Here is a 21,957-nt window from a genome sequence, read left to right as displayed (position 1 = left end):
ATGTGCAAACACTTAATGCTGGTCAAACACAGTGATCTCTTTGTCCAGTCGTGTTTGTAATGGGGAGGAAGTTGCTTAGAAGAACAAATCAATTGCTTGCTTTTTTTGTGGCACCAGTGCGTGTTTTTATGATTAATTTCTCCGTCCTGACCCCAGAAAAAGTCCGCTGCTAGTCATCTGTTTTTGGTCGTCTCGTAATAGATCGATTGAAGTTCATGTGGAACTAAACCACACATCAGGTTCCCAATTCGGATGACACTGCGTAAAACTGCTGATTGGATTCTCATGATGACCACACCAGACCACAGATCTAATCTCCTTCGGCCACTCCCCTCCTCCTCCTCCTCCTCCTCCTCCTCCTCCTACTCTTATCATTGATTGGCCCTCTGTCCCTTTGACCTCCTTACCACCTGCTGTCTTTGGGCATCCTAAATGGCCTACTTTTGATGCCCCAGTCGTCCGAGTCGTTAGCCTGCAGCTATATTTTTACAGTATTTTTATTCGGTTGTTTATTTATTTCTGTACTTATTGAAAGTTAGTGTGCGTAGAACCCTGTCATTATTAGCCCCCTGCTGGCTGTTCCCATCCTGCCGTCATTGCTAAGCCATTAAAGAGATCTGTTTGTATTTGATGCTGTCGTGAAAACATCTGTGTGTTTGGTGTGCTTGTCCCAACAGGAAGTTTGCCCCGCGCTGCTCCGTGTGCGCTGAGCCCATCATGCCGGCGCCTGGCCAGGAGGAGACGGTGCGCATCGTCGCCCTGGACCGCGACTTCCACGTGCAGTGCTACCGCTGCGAGGTGAGGGGCATTAGGCAGAGACCGCTGGGGCCCCAACCGGACTGGTGGGCACAGTGCAAAGTCTTTAAAAAAAAAAGTGAATTTAATAATGAGGCAAAATCAGTCTTCTAATTCAACATCATGGGCAAGAGGCTGAAGCGCACACATGGAGGAGTCAGCTCAGTGGTCCCATATGACACACAATACGGACACTTTACTTGTTTACAGACATTGCCTTTTGCTCACCATTTAAATGAGGGCCCTTAGACTGCTGCTGCTGTGAGATGACAGAGGGTGTCGTTCACAGGCTAGAGACAGTCCGTCCAGTCCAGTCCAGCTCTGGTCAATTCAGATCAGTCAGACATACAGTACCATACCTCCACATGGCCTGTTGCCCTTCTGGTATCCTTTGACTCAGCCACACTCAGGTGGTTCACAGCTGCATTTAGGAATCTGAGAGGATGCCAACTTTCAAGGATGGCTTGGCGTGCGGATTGAGCAATATCAAGGGGAAGAGAGAGAGAGTATGAGGGAGACCAAGAGAGGTGGGTGGGGGTGAAAAATGAAAGGGAGAGAGAGAGAGAGGACGGGAGAAAGAGAGAGAAGGAAAGGGAGTGAAAGAAGGAGAGAGGGACCAGAAGAAGTCCTTGGAGCAGCTTGACAGGAGAGCAGTGCCCACATGAGTGCACAGGGCTTGGCCGGCTGAAAGGTCAGCAGGGAAAAGCAGAATCCATGTAGTGCCATGTGGTTTGCCCAGGGACTTAGCGCTAGACTCTTAACGAATCCTCAGCACTCAATCTTGACATATCAGAGGAGCTTTGTACAGACCATTGTTACCTCATCTCTCTCTCTCTCTCTCTCTCTCTTGGCTTTCCATTCATGTTCCTCACTTGTCCACAGTAGAGGCCATGAAAAACAGACTGAAACAGGTTAGAAGAAGCTCAAGGCCAGATGTGGCAGAGGATGAAAGGCTTTCATTGCTGATTGTGTCACTGTACATGATTATTGATGAAATATAACTGTGTGTGTGTGTGTTTCTGTACCCATACTGTGTGTGTGTGTGTGTGTGTGTGTGTGTGTGTGTGTGTGTGTGTGTGTCTGTCCCCTATAGGATTGTGGCACTTTGCTGTCGGAGGGAGACAACCAGGGCTGCTACCCGTTGGATGGTCACATTCTCTGCAAAAACTGCAACACCAGCCGCATCCAAGCCCTCACCGCCAAGGCCACCACTGACCTCTGAATGAATGACACACACACACACACACAAACATACACACACACACTCACACTCTCAAATAGACACACACACACACACACACACACACACACACACTATAGAAACACTTGCATGCACACAATAGATGTTCAGTTAACCCCCTGAAAAAGCTACCTGCTTTGACCAAGCTCAACAGTATGCGAGCACACACACACACACAATCACACACACACAATTTATAATTTTTAGTATCCTTGTTAGTTTCACCCGTGCACCAACCCACATGTATTATGCAAACACACACACAGACACAGATACATGCGCGCGTGCACACACACACACACACACACACACACACACACACACACACACACACTATATTATATAATGTTGCACAGCTTAGTGCCAGCAGTGGCAGAAGTATTTAGTTCACCACTGCTCCTCCTATGCAATTAACCTATGGCTGTCCACCGAGGCCTTCAATACAGCGCACTCCCATACTTACACCTCCGTACATCTGGAGGAGCCTCAATGGTACAGACACAAGCTGCATCCTGTGCCCAATAGTTTTTTCCCCTTTGAATTCTGGAACAGACACTCTTTAGCACTGTTTGGGCTCCAAGGGCTCCTGTAGGTGATTGCCTTTGCCCACATGTTTAACTCTAAAGGGACTACGTATTTCCATTTCCATTGCGTGCTTTAAATGGGTTAAAAGGTCCAGAGTATCTAATTTTGCATTATTATTGTAATGGCTTGTGTTGCGGCGCAGTTCAATAAATGTGTTATGTATTATGTATACGTATTTGTCACAGGGCCAAACACTCATCATAACACATAGACAATCTTCCACATACCAGGATGGTGGTGAGGCCTAGGTTGTATTACCTGCTATTTATGCTCTGTGAAAAGTGTCTGTAATCATTATTTTATGACAAAAGAAAATAATAATACGGGGAAAAAATAGAGTATGGTCTGGATATAGAAATGAAACCTAGAGAACATCATGGTCTTGTTGCTTGAGATAAACATGTCTGAATGATCTGTGCGGTGGCCATCGCCCACACATGCAACAGAACACATAGACAGACAGTGAGAGATACACTAGACATGTAGACATGAAGGAGTGGCCAAGTCTGCGCCTCCATATGTCAATGAACCTACTAAATAATTCCTACAAGCTTCCCTTTACAAAACTACTTACAGCCCATATATGGCAGGAATTGGTGTTTGTTAGAGTATGTTAGAGCACTCACACACACATACACACACATACACATACATACACACATATACATACACACACACACACACACATACACATACATACACACATATACACACACACTTTCACACACACACACACACACACACAAAGACATACAGAGAAACGGTTTTAACATTCCTTGAGATGTTTCAGTATTTGAAGCATTAGCCAAAGAGCTGCTTACAGTACTTCTGTTGACAGCCTTGAGTAGTGTATGCAATCCATGTAGTGCCACGTTGTTTGCATAGCGACTGTGAATCTCCAAGCTTCTGCAGCCTTCAGCCTTCTCAGCCAAAGAAGCCACTCAGTTCCATTTTATTGGAATTCATAAGAGTAAATATGATGACATTACAAGTTTGTTTTGTTTTTGTTTTTTGTTTTGTTTTTTTAACTGAGCGGGCTCACCAATGTGTGTGTATATAAAACAATGGCAACATGCATTTACTACGTAGGTGGCTGAAAGCCTACTTCAGATTCTCCTGTTGACATGAAAGAGCCTAATGGTAAAGTTTTTGCTTGTGAAAGTTGTCCAGCTTGTCTTCAGGATAGCATGTGAAAGAACACACATTGCTGTAGTTTGTTTTGCTCTGTTGTAGGCTTGCATCTTTCTGCTTGGTGTGTCAGAGGAGCTCTGTGCAGGCCATTGTTACCTCTGAGGTATTGCTCACTTCACTTGTGTGTGTCAGTCTCAGCCCGGTAGAGGACTGAGTGCTGTCCGGTCATTGTCCTCTTTTCTCTTCCTATGTGGCGCACTGCTCAGACCATGAAACACAACCCCACAACATTTTTAGATATGCATCGTATTTACTGTTTTATGAACAAGAAGACAATAATATTAATGAAAGTATTATTTTTTATAGGATTAAATCATAGAGTTACTCTGAACTTTTGACAATATGCATTTTTATATTTGATTGCATTGACACTTTATTAAGAAAGATAGGCAAATATTTTAAACTTTAAAGGAAATATTGAAATTGTAGGGGATACAGTAAGAGCTCACTTCTCGTCTTCATTGTTGTGTCATGAGCGTGAGCTGTATCTGTATACATGTGTGTCATAAATATTGTCATAAGGAAAGAACTCTGAAATCTCTCATTTTCATTTAAGCAAAGGTACTTTTCTGAGTCCCAGAAGCCCAGTCTCATTTCATTTGCTGTAATTTTATTATAGACGGTTTTGGGTTTTTTTTTTGTTTGTTTGTTTTACATCTACTACCTAATGTCAGCCTACAAAGCGGCTTGTCCAGATTGATTGATGAACTGATGGACTTTTGTCCAAAACGGCTCTAAATGGGGAAGATGGCTTTCAAATGTATGTGATGTTTACTTGTTTCCATATTTGCCTGTGCGCAAAAAGCTTTTTTTTTTTCCTTTTTTTTTTTTCTTTTTCTTTCTTTTTCTGGCTTGTTTGTTTTCTGATGTTTCTTCCTTTGTTGTCTATCATGCAGTATGCCTCAACTTCAAAAGTACTTGGCGTGCAGGGAAAGGCCTGTTTAATAAGGACCATATTGACCAGCATGGACCATCGGTCTGTTTAGCAGGAGTGTTAGACCAATGCTTGATGGAGTTAGAACAGTCAAACTCAAACAATTCCATCCAACTAACACCAAGATACAGCCTGACAGTGCTCACTGACCCAAGTCAGGAGTTGGAGTTGGAGCACCTTAGCCCTTCAGCAGGGGAGTTTTGAACATTCTGAAGATTCTGTTCTGCAACAATGTAAGATTCTAAAATTCCATGTTCAATTCAATGAACCCAAATATTCTTTAAAACGTTCAATTTCCAACATTCCCGTCACACCAGTGTGACGGTACTGGCTTAAGGGTTAAGAGATCAGGGCTGGACTCACAGTGAATCAGGGCCAGATCAAAGCTTCCCCAGGGTCAGCTGATGCTGACTGACAGGTTGTCCACACAACAACGCAGTGACGCAGTGTCTTGACAAATGCTAAAAGATGTTATCACAGTTTTCAGTTTCATAGTTTTTCCTTGGAGGTCCGTGTATTGTTCCACTCATCTTTTGTATGTTGCCATACAGCTGTGATGCGTTTGAGTGTTCCCACAAGTGCTGGGATTGTCAGAGAGGCGAAGTTCACATTGAAACAGCATGGCCTTTAACATGGCCTGCTGCTTAATGTTAGCAATAACTACAATACACCGATAACATTTTAGTATTCCCATTTTGTTGTGCTATAATCTTTGTACTTTGTTGTACTATGCCCTTTCTTCACTTGCTGATTCTAGAATATATTTCATGTGTCTTTGCAAATACTCTGTTGTTTTTCCTAGTCTGCTGGCTACTGCTCTCGTATACCAAAGCAGAGAGAGAGGAGAAGCTCTTGATGCCTTCTTTAAATGTAGATGAAGAATGTGAGTAGCTGGCCCAGGGGAACGTGAACAGACAAATACGAGTGCCTTTTAGTCAATAATTAAGCAGAGGCATACATGTCGTCATAGCTTCTGGTCACTGGAGACCCCAACCAGCAGAAGGCTTCCTCACTCCTCATCCTCTTTGTCTTCATCCGCTGTCCTCAAAGGATCTGTGCCAGCGCCGCTGCACATGTTGATCAGGCTACTCACCGTCTCCGAGAAATGTGTGCTGTCCATGTGCCTACCTTAATGACACTCAGATAAATAAGAATTTTTAAAATGTGCGCTTTGAATTTTAGGTTGTTCCACAAGTGGGTATTCTGTGTCAGAGCTCTTCAGAAGACTTCCTAGACTTCCTTTGCATTGTTTGAATATTATACCTATGCCGATGAAGAAATGAATATATGGCTTGGTGAAGTAAAATGCTAATGGAGTAAAAAGTAGTTTCTAATCACTTCTGCTGCACACCCATGTTCATATTCTCTCATTTCCATCTTCAACTAGTTTCATTTAATAACTGTGTGGTAAGATCCGCAGCTGTGAACATACTCCAAATGCTTTACCAAGCGGGGCTTTACGGAAAGCATCACTGTTTTGTGTTAATGATCTGTATTTCTATAGTCTCTGAGATACCTTATTGTTGAATTTTTGAATTGAATTGTTGAATTTTGTGTCAAAATGACCGTTAAGTCGGCCTGGTGAATAAAATCTGAGTTTCTTCCCCATGGCGACTAGTAGAGCATCCTTCACAGAGAAAGTGATCATTCCTGTTACTGTTGTTTCTCTCCTGTACTCCTGCCTCTTTCTCATGTCATCAATAAAAATGTTTGTAAAGGCACAACTTTACTTGTCTGGTGTTGAACTTATGCATTGTATGTGGTATTGGTTCTGTAAGGTTCCCTTGGATAATATATTTCACTAATGAATAGCAGAGTGCAATGAGTCATCATTACTGAATATTACCCATGGGCTAGTATTATATGGAGGTGCTAAGGGCTGATTCACACCATGTCAGAAATCATTTCACAATAGGGCAGCAATTATGATTATATGATGATTATTTTCATTAGTAGTTTGGTCTGTAAAATGATTTTACTAAAGTCTGATAACAACATGGTGGAAAATTACCCTGACTGAGGTCAGGGTCAATGTGTGGCTCTGTGTCACGGGCAGCTGTACAGGCATGACGACTAATGTGCATGTAGTATTGGAGATAATCACAGGGCACAGGCCAGTCCAGATTGCAGTAGTATGCATGTAGTAGTGGAGATACACAGGGCATAGGCCAGATTGCAGTAGTATGCATGTAGTAGTGGAGATATTACAGGGCTTAAGTGAGTCCAGATGTCAGTAGTAGGCAGAGGCCAGTCCAGGTGTCAGTATTATCTGGGTTCTGGACAGCTCAGTCTCATTCCCCAGACAGTAACAGTTGACAGAGATGTAACCCTGATCTGCCTGAGTTCTGGCTTTTTGGCAGAGCCATCCATCATCTGGGAGGGAGTATGCAGAGCAGTGTGCATGCGAATTAGCCTGAATGCCAGCCGAACTTAGCCCCGCCCACAACATTTGAGGTCGGGAAGTTCGGTTTGGACTTTTGTGGAGCAACTATGCCCGAACCAGAGCTGTTCGGACCAATCAAATTGGGCTTTGTATGATGATGGACAGATGAGCGACAGTGCCTCGTCTATCACGTCATCTGAGCACGCTTCGGTTGATTTTGTTTGCAACAAAAATGCTGTGGCTAGAAGCTAGACAGATGGCTTCTGAGACCCCATTTACACATAGGAAAAACGCATATATTTCCATGCGGTTTGGCCTTTCATTTACACGAAAACTGATATTTTATCACTGAAAACAATTATGTCTGAAAACTCCGGCCAAAGTGCATATGTGGGAAAACTCATTCATCAATTCATCAAGGGAAAACAGTGTTTTTGCATTCATTGTGACATGTTGTTCCAACTTCCCTTGTTTGTTTGAAATCTCTGATTGGCAACCTGTTTGCTCGAGGGGTTTGCAACACCCTTCCCCAGCTGTTTTTAGTATCGGTGTGAACGGAATTATTTTTAAAAACAGGGGAAACATCCATTTTTCCGAATAGCCTACCCTGCTACTGTACGTATTTGTTGGTGTGTTGGTGTTGTAGCCTACAAGATACTGACAGTGCAATAACTTTAAAAAAAAAAGTTATTTTAGTAAGCTATTTTAGTTGCAGTGATTGGTTAGGTCTATCCAATTGACAGTTCGCAAAACCCCGCCCATCAAACGCAGATGAGCCAATGGCAGTCCAGTAGCTCCATGCAGGCACAGGCCAGGCAGACATGGCCCGTCAACTTCACCTTATGGCTCTATAGAAATGTATTGGGAGCCTTGATATTTGTCCGGTTTTATGGGATTTTATAGTGATATGAGTTCAAAAGGACAGTCAAATGACATATGTGGGATTAAAGGGAAACTTGGCAGGATTTCCGCCTCTGCTGGAGAAATTGTGCATTATGCTATTTCAAACTGTGGAAAAAGGTAACGATAAAGCACATGGATTTGTTTACAAGCTAGCAAAACAGTTAGCATAAGTTTGGCAGACAATGTGGATACAAGGTAAGAAACACGATTTAAAACGAGTTTCTTGTTTCTCACTTCTCTTTCCGGGACGGTAGTCGCAATGTTGCAAGGTTGGTTTTCCGCCTGGGGACCAAGGGGGCAGGCGAATTCCCGGAAGTAGAAGAATCGACGTAGGCTGGAGGGACCACCTCTCTGCTAACTCCCATAGAAGTCCATTCATTCTAGGATTTTTTTGAAATACCATAACTTCATATAACATATATCCTGTGCTGATATTGTAGCTTTTGTGTAATCAACATAAACACTACAAAGGCAAAACAGACTCCACTACCTCGTCCGTAACGTTGGTTACCCGTAAGAAGAATGGTTAGCTTGCTCGGTTGGAGGGAAGCTAGCTTTGACGTAATCTCTCTTTCGCGCCGTAGGGAGATCACCGTACTGTTTGGATAAGAAGCTCAGTCCACCTTCCTGTCTATGACGGTAACTCGTAAGCAAAACCTAGCATACACGACCGTATGTTAAGGTAAAGCATTACACAGAGGCAACCTAATAATAATTAAAAAGTAAACCTAATTTAAAAAAAAAAACAAATAAAAAACGTCAGTAATCATTTCAGAGGTTTTCGATGGATTGACCGTAGGTCGGAAAAGTGGAAAGAAAATAGCTTCAAGGCTATAACTTTTTTGTTTTGTTTTAGCATGACTGTTTTTGAAGATGATCATGTATGGTAGCTTCAACATTAACACGACTTGGTGAGGATGATATTAATAATAATACATAAATAAATGTTTAACTTTGATGACTTTGAAGGCGAAGGAAATGTGAGAAGAATTTCTGTGTATCTATCATATGAGTTACAAGATTCAGTTCTATGGCTAACGTCACGAAGTTAAGTGTGAGGCTGCGCAGTACTGGGGGGACCAACTGAAAAATCGTTCTATTTGACTCAGTGCCCTCCCATTGAAAACGACGGAGTCTGTTCGTCCATTTCTTTTACTGTCTATGCTGGGGACGCTAGGGGCAGCGGGAAAAGTCACCATTTTCACTGGAACAGGTCATTTAACCATCCAAATGATTTCTAAACGGGTTTATTACGTTAAAATAGTTGCCAAGTTCCCCTTTAACACAACACCGATACACAGAAAAATGCCTTTTAATTTTGATTAAGTTTTCTGTACTTATGTTAAATTAGATCAAAATTCTCTCAGATCTCCACTATTTTAAAGCAAAGGGTTAACATTACTCCTTAGCAACCCATAACGAAAACAGTGCTCCACCACATCTGTGGAATAAGCCACACAGTCAACTCTATGTAAGTAAGATAAATAAGGATGTTAATTGTTTTCAGCATTGCCAGCATTATATAAAATGATTGTCACTTGGAGGAGACTTGTAGATAACTAACGTTAGCATAGTTAGCTAACCGCTGCTAATAACGTGCTAGCTTCGTCACGTCAGAGAAGCATGGAGCTGTGCTATAGATCAGTGGGCTGTGCACAGTAGTTCACCATATAATAATAAAGTTGAAGTGGCTCTGCAATTTTGGCTATGTTTCCGTTTTTTGGCAGCACCATGTTCCATGACCCAGTGTCCTGACATGCATGCAAGTCTATCTAGCACAGCTAATATTAATATCAATGAATCACACTCGCCTCCCGTTTAAGTTTGTCACCCAACAAAGCTAGATATGAGTTTTTGGGGGCCAAGCAGCGAAGCTGCGAGGACCTCATTGTGTTTCTACGTTTTCCTATTATTATTATTATATGCAATGGAAGTCAATGGCAGCCCATAGAACCGTCTGGTAAAAAGTTGTGAAATTTGGCACACTAATTGGGGACGATCCCATGATTCATGTCACCAAGTTTCATGTCGCCAACTCGAACCCTCTAGCGCCACCAACAGGCCAAAGTTGGAAGTGTGTTCACTCACGTAACTTTTGACCCGTAGGTCCGATTTTCAAAAGTCAGGTATCGTTGGAATCCTTGGACCAAGCCGAGTTCAACGCACCATATGACGTCATTTTCCACCATGATGGATTTTCCGCCATTTTGGATTTCATCAAAAACACTTAAAATGTATCAGGGGTCACATACTTTCTCTGATTCCCACCAAATTTTACACAGATCATCTTCAGACCAAGCCTCACAAAAGTTATCACTTTTCGTCTTCGGAAGTATTACCGTTCGCCCGTAACAGCCAATCAAAATTTGCGGCAAAGCCGCCAAACAGGAAGTGAGCTCATATCTCAGCAACCCTTGCAGTCATCAAATCCAAACTTGGTATATGGACTCATGACCCCCATCAGGAGGACACTCTAGAAATTTGGTGGCCCTTTGACCTCTAGGGGGCGCTGTAAATCAGTAACATGCCTTTTGGACTGTAGCTGCTGTTGTGCTTAGAATTAAAACGCACTAGTGGTGTCTGGTAATACTGTGGAAGATCCTTATGTCGACAGATGGCAATTCATGACATCAACATAATTGATTTGGCCGCCATATTGGATTTAATCAAAACCACTATCAAATTTCCCTAGGTCACAAATTTCATCGGATCCTCACCAAAATTGGCACAGACCATCTTCAGACCATGCCTTATCAGTGCTTTGATTTCCATAACAATTGACGGAAGCGTTTGCCCGTAGCAGCCAATCGAAATTGGTGGCGAAGCCGCCAAACAGGAAGTGAGCTCATATCTCAGCAACCCATTCACCTATCATAACCAAACTTAGTCCATGGACTCAGGACCCAATCAGGGGGACGCTCAAGAAATCTGGTGACCTTTGACCTCTAGGGGGCGCTGTAATTAAGAAACATGCCTTTTGGCCTGTAGCAGCAGTTGTGCTTAGAATTAAAACGCACTATTGGTGTCTGGTAATACTGTTGGAGGTCCTTAGGCCGACCCAAGCCAACTTGTGTGATGTCATCGTAATTGATTCGGCCGCCATATTGGATTTAATCAAAAACACGTACGAATTTTCGCAGGTCACAAATTTCAGCGGATCCTCACCAAAATTGGCAGAGAACATCTTCAGACCATGCCTTATCAGTGCATCGCTTTTTGGAACGATTGACAGTAGCATTCGGCTGTAACAGCCAATCGAAACTTGCTGCGAAGCCGCCAAACAGGAAGTGAGCTTATATCTCAGCAACCCTGCCATGTATCATAACCAAACTTACTACATAGGTTCAGGACCCCATTAGGAGGATGCTCAAAAATGTGTTGACCTTTGACCTGTAGGGGGTGCTGCAATTAGCAATATTGCATTTTGATCTGTAGTTGCGATGTGTTTTATCGATCTTTTATTTTTGGATGTGAAACTGATGACAACATGTTCCATCCAGTTCATTCTAATGCGTGCGTGGTAGGGCGGGGCGGGACGGGGTGGGACGGGCAGGGGTGATTAGGTGGGGGGGCTGGCTGGCGGAGGCGGTGGCAATACTCAGCCCTGTTTCAGCCCTACAAAATCAGTTATGTTTGATGTGACACTTGTTGAAAGTGTTGATCGCGAGTGTCTGCTGAGTTCTATCTTGTCGCCGTGGCTACTCCGGCCTATTCTGCTTGGCCCCCTCATTGCTGCTTGCAGCTATATTTATACATGTGTCTCCATGTCATACTGCAGTCTTTCAACAGATTGTAAATGACTGAAAATGAATTTAGGTCCGTGGCTCTCTAAAAGATCCCCTTGTGCTGTAACTTTTACAGTCTTAACAGCTACTGTACGCTACTGTACAGTATGGTGTGGCCTTGATCTGGTTTGATGGATCTAGTTGGGTTAGGACAAAGACACAATCCATAGACAAGTACTATCTGGGCTCTTTACATTACAACTGGATCTCATCCTACAAACAGTAGCACCAGTAGTGCAAGATGCAGCCCAGCGCCAGTGGAACTAGTGTGCTTTCCTCTTATAGCTTTTTTTTTTTCAACATTGGATCGCAGCCAGAAGAGAGCCAGAACTGGCCCGGGATTAGCTGTTGTTCTGTGATGTTGTTTGCATGTGGCCCAGTCAGCCCTCTAGCATGGCCCGTGTGTTATTTAGCCGGCCTGTAATATTAGTTCTGTAGGGCCTGTTTGATTTAATCCCCTCAATTCAGGGGCCTGCGCCTCATGACCAGGAAGGCAGTATGTCACTGGGCGTTTTATTGTTGCGCTCTCCTCAGCGCTAAATTGGAACAGTTAACCAGAGCCAGTGTGGGGATTTGGAAATAGAGAGAGAGAGAGAGAGAGAGAGAGAGAGAGAGAGACGGGATCCCAGCAGGATTCCACTACTGGCACCGAAAATCCACATGAATAATTGAGGCTGCGAAATGAGGAGCGAAAGGGAAAGAGCGACGTTCATCATCATGTTTGGTTTTGGCTCTTGGCAGCTTAAAATCAGTTTTCCAGAGCTTTCTGAGAATTCAAAGAAGTCAAAGACGTGCCTCGTCGAGAAGATGCCATCTGACTTTAAAGCGGGCCTAGAGGCCTAGATCTGAAAAAAGGGGGGAAAAAACATTTTCTTCATGACATATAAAATACATAAGTCTCTTTTTGGTTAGGAAATATCTGATCGAACATTCAGTACATTGCTTTTATGTGTTTGTACTTTCAGTGTGTCATAACATCAATAAATTGAATAGCTTGTTCTAATTGAGAATACAGTATAAAGTAAGTGTCAGTGGACTGGGGACACAGGAAGCACAAACTGCAACACATGCTATATCCACCTAATGCTTTTTGTCTTCCACCCGATAGAAAAGAATAAAACTGAACAAAAAAGATATGAAGTCATTTGTTATACAACACAATAATGAGGTCAGATTGAGTTTTAGGGGTGGGGAGAGGTCAGTTCAAGTGTACAGATTTCTACTGTGACAATTATTGCTCCAAATTTCAGTGGGAATTAGTTAGAATCCAATCATACATTTGTAAACTATTATTTGAAATGTACATCAATATATTGTAATTCTCAGTTTACCATAGACGGCATCAACTAAATATCCAGATTTTACTGAGACATACTGTTGCCTTAATGTTAAATGAGTTCATGACAATAAACTACTTAATCTTGAACGAAAGGGTAGTCCCTACCCCTAGCCAGTGTACTGTATGTTATTTATAAAAGCAGCATTTTTTTTTGTCCTGACAGAATACATCTGTATGTATTCAACAGAAGTGTTTTATTTTGACTGCCTCTGTTTTTGTCTCTAAAGATACAGTAAATAACCACAGAAAGAGAAAGAGAGAGAGACAGATGAGCACAGATGCTGACGGTTAATATTACTGTACCAAGCCTTGCATTTCTTTTAATGCGTGTGGACATGCCTAAGTGTGTGTGTGTGTGTGTGTGTTTGTCCTCCAGCTCCGCAGCCTGGGAGTTGGCCAAGCGGCGCATTAATTTGCTGTTTACAAACAAATTGATGAGTGAAGGCCCCAGGAGCTGACATGATGTACCTTCCAATTTGCTGGAGCGCGCGGCGAGCAGCCCTACGGACGGGCTCGGGGGGCCTGCCTTGGCATTTCTCCCCGTCGACTTCTAATACTGTGAATTAAGGCCTGAATTATTTACCAGGAAGTCGGACGAGCATGAGAGAGCAGAAAATGGGCCGCTATCATGCATAATCTCGCCCTCTCCCCACTCCCCCCTCCGAGAGGAAGAAGCCGTTGTTAGGTCAGATTTACATAACATTACAATGTGGGTCGCTGCAGCTGCGCTCCAAGCGGAGCAACATTGTTAGCTTTTAAGCACCACCAACCCATCCACCCCCCCCCCCCCGCCCCTCCCACCACCACTGCCCCACGCCGCCTCACTTGCGCTCGCTCGCGCTCGCTCGCCCCGTGCGCTTACATCAAGAGCATCGATTTTTCGGGTCTGTGCGTCCGCCAGGGGAGATGAGTGATGTAACCGCTGAGCCAGTTTGGCCCAGAGATGTGCTTCTCAGTGAAGTCGGTGCTGCTGCTGCTGTGTAAGCGTCACATGACGTTTGGACATGTCTGTGCGCCGCTTCACTTCTGAGCTCCTGAGGCCGGAGCACACAACGCACGGGCCCACAGGACCAACAACTTCAAAACCAACAAACGGACCAGGCATGGGTCAGACTTCAGCCACATCTGTACTGGGATTGGTTGCGGTATAGTTGCATACCATGACAACACACACACACACACACACACATACACACACATACACAGAGTTCATGGGGTTCAGTGCTGTTCATGTCAGGGCACCAGAGCATACCAGCTCTGAGTTGGAGCGCTGTAAACTCATACAGAGGTCTAGTCAGAGCCACAGGCAAGGAAAGGGTGTGTGTGTGTGTTGGTGGGGGCAGGGGGGTGTGGAGGAGTAAAGGGTGTGTGTGGTGTGTGTGTGTGTGTGTGTGTTGGTTGGTGGGGGCAGGGGGGTGTGGGGGAGTAAAGGGTGTGTGTGTGTTGGTGGAGGAGTAATGGCTGTGGTGGTGAAAGGTATTAATGAAAACCGGCTTCTCCTCTGATGAACATTCAGCGGTGAAAGCTCTTACTTCCCACCATCTGGCCATCTCCCATTAAACCCAAATGGCTGTAAATCCACTGCCCGCTAATTGCTGAACATCATACCTTAACCATGGTGCTGCGACCTGACCAGTCTCCACTGTCCTGCAGCCAGGAGACAGAGCGGCTTCAGGGGGAGCTATGTGGCTCACGGGTGGGGAGGGGGGCTGGAGGTGAGGAGGGTGGGGTGGGGGGCTGGAGGTGAGGAGGGTGGGGTGGGGCGCGTGGTGAGGGTGGCGGTGTGGATCTGAGGGCTGGTTGCTTCGCTGTATGGATAACATGCAAAGAGACTCAAGGAAATGTCAAAACACAACAGTGGAGACGGGAGACTCCTGTCACCTCCTGTCATTGTCAAGCGTTGCCCAGAGTGTTGAGTCATCGCAGCTCGGCTCAGCGCAGCGCAAAGCAGAGCAGAGCAGAGCAGGGTGTGTGTGTGGGTGGGTGAGCGTGTGTGTGTGTGTGTGTGTGTGTGTGTGTGTGTGTGTGCGCGCTCATGCGTGTGTATGTATGCGTGTGTGTGTGTCCATGTGTGTGTGTGCGCACTTGTGCGGGTGTGTGTGTGTGTGTGTATGCATGTGTGTGTGTGTGCGCGCTCATGCGTGTGTATGAGTGCGTGTGTGTTCATGTGTGTGTGTGTCCATGTTTGTGTGCGCACTTTTGCGTGTGTGTATGCATGTGTGTGTGTGTGTGCACGGGCAGCATGGCATGTTGGCAGCCCGTGCTCTAGAGCCCCAGCGCCACTGCTGCTATTACGCCGCTGATTAATGCCAACACGGCGGCTCCTCCAAACATGCGCCCGGGGAGGGCAAGCCTCGTTAGCGCACACCGCTGCTAGTTCTGCATTAATAGAAAACCCATGTTGTCTCTGTGTGTGTGTGTGTGTGTGTGTGCGTGCGTGCGTGCGTGCGTGCGTGCGTGCGCGCGTGCGCGGAAGTGCTTAGGAGCGCTGTGGAATGATGACACACTGCAGAGAAACCTCTCAAACACTCCCTGTAGACCTGTGTGTGTGGCTGGAGACTCTGCTGTGTGGGTTTTTTGTGGGTAACAAGACATAAGTGCACACTCAAACACATTACCAAGACTCCAGCTAGAACAGTTCACTCAAGTCTTGGGTACCATGTATTCTCACTCAGATTAAACAACCTGGAAACGACACTCAGTTTCAATAAGCGTTTGATGTAAGTATATATTAGTTTGGTGTAAGTATATATTACTCCCCAGTGATTAAATAAACATGATATATAAGTGTGGAAATGTATTGAGGAGAAGAAAGGTTGGGAGATGAAGGCCATACAGTATGCAATGTTATGCGTACAGCAGGGACTGTGAAAGAGTGGCCGAGATGCTTGGGGTAGAAGTACGACTATTTTGACATGCTGAGTCCATCTGGTGTGGCGCTAAATGTCTCTGTTGTTGTCTGTCCTGAGGCGTGTTGCTACAAATGCTACAGCGCTATTACGCAAGAGCCGCACCATACGGGGGCCAGTTTCCTATTGTGTCCGGGCCATGAAATAATTCCATTTTAACAGCCATGTCGAACATGAAGAGGCCTGGCAAATAGACAACATACTAAATAGATTAGATGCTACTCAACGCTGCCTTTCTGGACTGTTTGATCGGGGTCAGTGAACGGCTGACATTTGATGTGCGTGCAGAGGGCCGTCATGGTGACGTCGAAGGGGCCGGTTGAAGTCGTGCTCTTTGCCTACTGACACACGCAAGCACAAGGTCTGCCCCCCTCCAGCTGGATTCACACTGCATCTCTGATTTCACTCAGCATTTCTGCACATGTGGATCATGCTCACACAGTATTTGTGTACAGCCATCCTTCTACAGTCACATTCATCTTGTTGCTTGGATGTTGTGTACACTAACAATAGAGACTGGTTTGGGTTTGATGAGGTAGTTATCCCATGTTCCCATGTACTTGGCGTACAAAAACTTGAGAAAAGGATTCAAATTAAAATTCAATTCAATAATTAGCATGACAAATAGATAGTTGTATTGCCAAAGCAGTCATTACATATAGGGCAATAAGTCCAAATATATATATCAATCCTACACTTTCATACACAAACATACACTTTTATACACATACAGTACCAAACATACACATATACTAAACATGCTGTTGCGTGGTTGTGCCGCCTCAGGAACTATTAGATGCCTCAGTGAGTAGTCACTCCTCCTGATCAGCTAATTACCTTATGAAGATGTGTTGTTTTCCTGTGAGAGGCACAAGTGTTTATTTTTAACGCAGGGCACATCCCTGAAGCCTACGCGGGCACGTTTCAATGCCATACGTGTCTACATTGCTGCGTGTCATTGCTGCTGGCGCGGCTCGGACCGTGTGCTCTGGCCTGTGAGGAAAGGGCAGCCATGCGGCGGTGGCCGGATTGGCCGCCTCCGGGCTGATCTGTTCAACTCCGTCATCCTGGTCCTGGGCCTCGCTTTACCCTCTGCTGCTGTGACTGGCTCCAATTTTCATCTCGCTGACTTCAAGTCTTGGGAGAAAAATGCCAATTAGTCTAACAGCTAGCAGGCCGATCATTAGTGTGTTTAGAAAACAAAATGATGAAATTGCTGTGTATAATTAAGCCCCAGTTGAGTGCTTTGCTGTGGCATTGTATTTGGGTTTCTGTGTGCGATGTGGTATTCTCGGCCTCGCTGAAGAGGCCTCTTCATTTGCCGTCAATATAATTATCAATGTGAACGTCTCTCTCCACTCGGTTTCAACATAATCAGTTAGATTATGACATAGATGAAATTCTACCTGGAGTCAGAGTGTCATAAATAGGAATGCCTCAGGGCAGCAGCAAGATTTGTGGTGTGTGTGTGTGTGTGTGTGTTATGTGGATAGGCACTGCTCACATAATGCTCCATTGGCATGCATAAATCTGTTTCAGAGATTTTGTTTTGATTTCCATAAACACTGACAACTTTATACTCTCAGTGCATTTTGATGAACAGCGCTGTTGCCAGCAGTGTGTCAGTGGTTTATGGGACTGCACCGGCTTAATGGTCTCCGAAATACAAAAAAACACTTACTGGAATAAATGTGGGTAGCTCTTTTAACCAAGGTATTTCTTAACGAAACACATTCTGCCCATTGTTGGAAAACATATTATTGTCCATAAGTAAATAATGCTCTAGCCTACCACCAAAACCGTATTTCATTTAAAAGAATGTGTGACTAGAATGAAATAGCTCTCTGTTTATTTTAACCTTACTTGGTATTCCTGTTCCCCTGAAAGTCTTTCTGCACTTGTGAAAATCCACTTTTTTACTGTTTCCGGTGTCACCAAGTGGCCTGTTCCCACCCAAGTTCCACCATAGTTTAAATTAAACATTGACATCAAAAGGTGGAATTTCATGCTGTTTATTTTGAAGAATATATATTAAAAGATTAAAAGTCTTAAAAGATTGATTAAGAATCAAAAGTAAATGCGTCGATGGTCACTCTGCTAAAGAAGATTATTTAAAAATGTAATCAAAGCCGAACACCGTTCTGGTTGCTGTGGCAGAGGTTTGGTGTTAGTCGGAGTCGTCATCTGCTGGTCTCCAGTGGGTCAGCATCCTCCTCTTAGGGGAGAGTGGGGAAACCGAGGCCGAGGCTCCCGGGGGACTCTGTGAGACACGCCGCTCCCTCTTCTCCCCTCCCCGTTGGCACGCCTCTGACCAACGCTCCACATCTGTGACCACAACCAACAACAACAACAACAACAACCACACTTTTCAACAAGGCTTTTGTTAGACTGCTCTTTAAGAGGCTGATGGATAAAGGTAGTCATATGTTCGCACAGTGCCAACACGGGCTCATATGGTTTAGATCTTAGCGCAACTCTCCAAATAGCTAAGGTCATTAGTCAGAGTGAAATATTTTGAATAACAAAGGGTAACAGCACATTAAGATTTGTGATTACATAAACCCTAGATTAGGGCTAGAGTTATGTAACAACACATGGCTACTGCACAAGTGTTGGAGAGAAATCTATCCCAATAGTGTAGGTCTATTAACAGCATATTCACACCAAATGTGTGTTTTGGACCATTTTATTTATGACGTTTTGTACCTGTCAGGTCGGAGGTGTCTTCACTGGATGAGCAGGATTCGTGCCAGGTCCTACCAGCTCTCTTGTAGTAAAGGGGCACTGGGCCATCAGCACGTGGCCTGATGTAGAACCTCGAGTCATCAGTCACCGACTCCTCATCAGAGCTCAGCTGCAGACTCCAGTCCAGTCTGGCCTCGATTCCGTAGATCCTCTGCAGTCTCTCCACACAGGTCCGGCAGGTTTTGCCAGGGTCCAGACACTTGTTGAGACGGTCCACTGCCTCGGCGTACTGGATGTAGTCCCAGTACCTGTCGCTGTCGGGGGAGTCTGGGATCCGGACACCTTTCGGGTAGGGCATGGACCAGCCCAGAAACTCGATCCTGGACTCGGCTTCCGGGTACTGGGCAGCCGGAGAGTCTCTCAGGCCCTCCTGCTGGTTGTCTGAGACACTGGTGGTGAACTGGTGGGTGGTGTTCTCATCGCCGTGTTCACCGCTCTCGGTGATGATTCGCTCAAGGTCCAGCAGCACGTCGTCGCGGACCCCCCTCATAAGCAACACAGCCACCACAGGCCTGGGCTCCTGATTGCTGGAGGCAGACGCGCTGCTCCTGGCCGTCAGCGTGCAAGGGCACATTGTCTGGTCAGCTAAGGACAAAGAGAAAAGAAATTATGAAACAGTTCTCTGAAAAAAGGAACAATGTTATTCAACATCATGACAAGATTAATGTCTTGCTGTCAACGTTTGCACATAATCTGTAACAATTATGTAATTTCATTGTTATAAAGTAAAAAAAAAAACACATAATACCAGGTAAATGTGACAGAGGGACCATGTTGGTGAAATTGCCTTAGTCGACTCCCAAAGATTCACCCGACACAATATGAAATAAAACCAAATAGTAAGACTCCCCCAAGAGAAACAGAGTAATGATTTTAGAGCAGACAGCCTTGATGATTTAGAATGTTCTCTTCAGAATGTTTCGAAAGTTTCCATGTTGATTTAAGGATTGTTTTCACCACACTCGTGACATCACAATCGAGCCAACAGTTAGATTTAGAACACTTGTGACATCATCTTTGATGGTCTGACCAGCATAGTAAAATATAGCTATGCATGTGCAATAAAAGATACAATGGCTCTGCCAGAGGCCTTTTTCATTGGCAACTTTAAATGGAAATGATTCCATGTTTATTGGAATGGACACAGACACACACACACACACTATTCGTTTAACTCTCCACTTCCAAATGTTTCTTCATTCAAACATTCAGTTTTTGTTCAAGGAACAATTGTAATCACTAATAAACACTATTAACAGTTATTATACAGCCAACCTCAACCAGCTTTTCGGAGGCTTCAAAAGGTTAGGGCTATCAGTGTGATACTGGAAGTAAGTAGTGAGGTCAGACACCGTTCTTTATTAAAATCCATTGACAATTGTGATACAAATGCCATCTTTTGATTCAAATACCAAGGTAATTACTTCCGTTAGACATCCTTTCTGAAATTGTTGTGCCCGCTGGCTGGTCCCTCATGTTGTGTGAAAGCTAGGTCATTTTACCAGCATGCTTCCACTGAAATTACTGTACACCTCTAAAAGGACTGCAATCAAGGCGGCAGGACATGAATTCAGCCTGATGTAGGCAAAGTCCTGAAAGAACGACAGATTCATTCACATCAGTAGGGAGGTCCTGCACTGGAGACTGGTGTGTATCTATAATGGTGCTAACCCATTGAACTGTCTCTCACAACCATAGTCTCACAAATATGTAAATACAACCAAATGGTGTCAAATAAAGTAACTACTACATTATGAATGCATGCATAGTGTTTTAATTACTTTTAATTATTATTTGAATTATTGTGATAATTGGTAACATCATCCCACAGTTATAAACATTTAATTACCATTTTATCATTCACCTCATTCGTTTGTTGCACTGATTGTTATTTACAGTTATTTAAACTATCATAGTCAAATAATAAACACAAGTTTCTTTGATTTTGTTTATTTTGCGTTACATTACATTGAGTGAACTAACCACATTTCTTTGTCCTGAGTTACCTTGATTGTTGGTGGGGGCGGTCCCTTCCCTTGGAGACTGAGAGCTGAGGAGCCATTTCCCAAAGTCAAGGAAATATACTCAATGGCCGCCTTTTCAAGGACGCCACGTCACTTGAACTCCATCGAGCACTGTTCCAGTGTGAAGAACACTCCAAATTCGCGCTCTTCATTCTGAGAATTTTCAAGGATGCATCTGTGAACACAAAATACCCATAAACCTCTGTATTGACATGCATTGCAGCAGCGCCCTTAATGAAAACATAAGCATGCAGTTAAAAAAGGATGCCCTCAGGTGGAACCGCGGTGACGTGCTTGTTCACACTAGCTAGTCTGTTCCAAAGTAGAGTCCTACGAACACTCTAGCCTTATCTGTGTAGAACCCGACTCACAAGGAAGCATTCTATCAAGGAAGCATGCAGGACTTTGGGAAACCTGGGCCGTATCATGTCTCACCATGTGCCCGAGGGGGATTTTGTCTTTAGTTAGTTCTGCTGTGAATGTGTTGTAGTCAAGGGTTAGTTTTGTTTACCCCTTCTATGTTGTTTGGTTTGGCCAAGCCACTATATATGCTCCCTTCTGTGTCTTTTTGGCAGGTGTCACATGTCTACAGTGTGTATTGAACCTAGTTTAATTTTGTTGGCCTCTTTTAAAGGCCTACAGTAGTTCATTTAACTTTTGAACATTTTTGGGTAATAAAACCCTACATTTTGAACAAACAATCTCCTGTGTCTCCAGATCTCACTGCCTTGGTCCCTTACAATGATTTAAATGATCGCAAAACCGTCTGTGTCGGTGGAATTTGCTTTCACTACAGCTTACTAAGCCCAGTTATATTACCAGAGTCGGTAACAACCAATACACCCTGGCATGCATGAGGGTGAATGTTTCTCTTCTCATTTTGTCAGTTTTCATCTGACACACACTATTACAACACTGAGCTGTTCTTCCTGGAGTCTCTTATCATGTGGGAGCTATGGTGAGAGGTTGTGAGCTTGACTGACCCCTGTTAGACCGGATTAAAGATGCAGTATGCAGTTCTGGTGAAAAGAAAATGTTGACATTTGATCTTATCAACCTATCAAATGATAGCCCTTCTCCTCTACTCCTGAAGCAACGTGTTGGCTGGAACAGTGTTTGGCTCA

At 44.2% G+C, this 21,957-nt stretch overlaps 2 protein-coding genes across 3 annotated transcripts in view; one reads left to right on the top strand and one right to left on the bottom strand.

Moving 5' to 3' along the window:
* LOC121724846 (LIM domain containing preferred translocation partner in lipoma) overlaps window positions 1-6,469 on the top strand; it is a 150,991-nt gene extending 144,522 nt beyond the window's left edge. The window contains 2 exon segments of the mRNA XM_042111722.1: window positions 678-798; window positions 1,889-6,469. Coding sequence (XP_041967656.1) covers window positions 678-798; window positions 1,889-2,017 — 250 coding nt within the window. The 3' untranslated portion in view covers window positions 2,018-6,469.
* An 11,591-nt stretch (window positions 6,470-18,060) lies between these two features.
* On the bottom strand, window positions 18,061-21,060 carry LOC121724855. Of its 2 annotated transcripts, none has more exons than XM_042111739.1 (3): window positions 20,816-21,060; window positions 18,771-19,394; window positions 18,061-18,389 (listed from the first exon to the last, which is right to left on the bottom strand). In XM_042111739.1, exons 2-3 carry the CDS (start codon window positions 19,381-19,383, stop codon window positions 18,232-18,234), a joined length of 771 nt encoding a protein of 256 aa, XP_041967673.1. In that variant the 5' UTR covers window positions 19,384-19,394; window positions 20,816-21,060; the 3' UTR covers window positions 18,061-18,231. The 2 variants fall into 2 exon arrangements, with proteins under 2 accessions (XP_041967673.1, XP_041967672.1); XM_042111738.1 differs by lacking the exon at window positions 20,816-21,060 and adding an exon at window positions 19,558-19,765.
* Between the last annotated feature and the right edge of the window lie 897 nt (window positions 21,061-21,957).

Source organism: Alosa sapidissima, chromosome 12 (assembly GCF_018492685.1).
Source record: "Alosa sapidissima isolate fAloSap1 chromosome 12, fAloSap1.pri, whole genome shotgun sequence".
In the NCBI taxonomy this organism is placed as follows: Eukaryota; Metazoa; Chordata; class Actinopteri; order Clupeiformes; family Clupeidae; genus Alosa; species Alosa sapidissima.
This window is presented reverse-complemented; position numbering and strand designations above follow the sequence as displayed.

What these genes read in the sequence shown, in the direction of transcription:
- LOC121724855 (XM_042111738.1), bottom strand. Translation starts at nt 19,582, where the DNA reads ATGGTCCCTCTGTCACATTTACCTG. An exon ending in CCCTCTGTCACATTTACCTG is followed by an intron (nt 19,395 to 19,557) that starts GTATTATGTGTT and finishes CTTTGTCCTTAG; the next exon opens with CTGACCAGACAATGTGCCCT. An exon ending in AGACACCTCCGACCTGACAG is followed by an intron (nt 18,390 to 18,770) that starts GTACAAAACGTC and finishes TTGTGGTCACAG; the next exon opens with ATGTGGAGCGTTGGTCAGAG.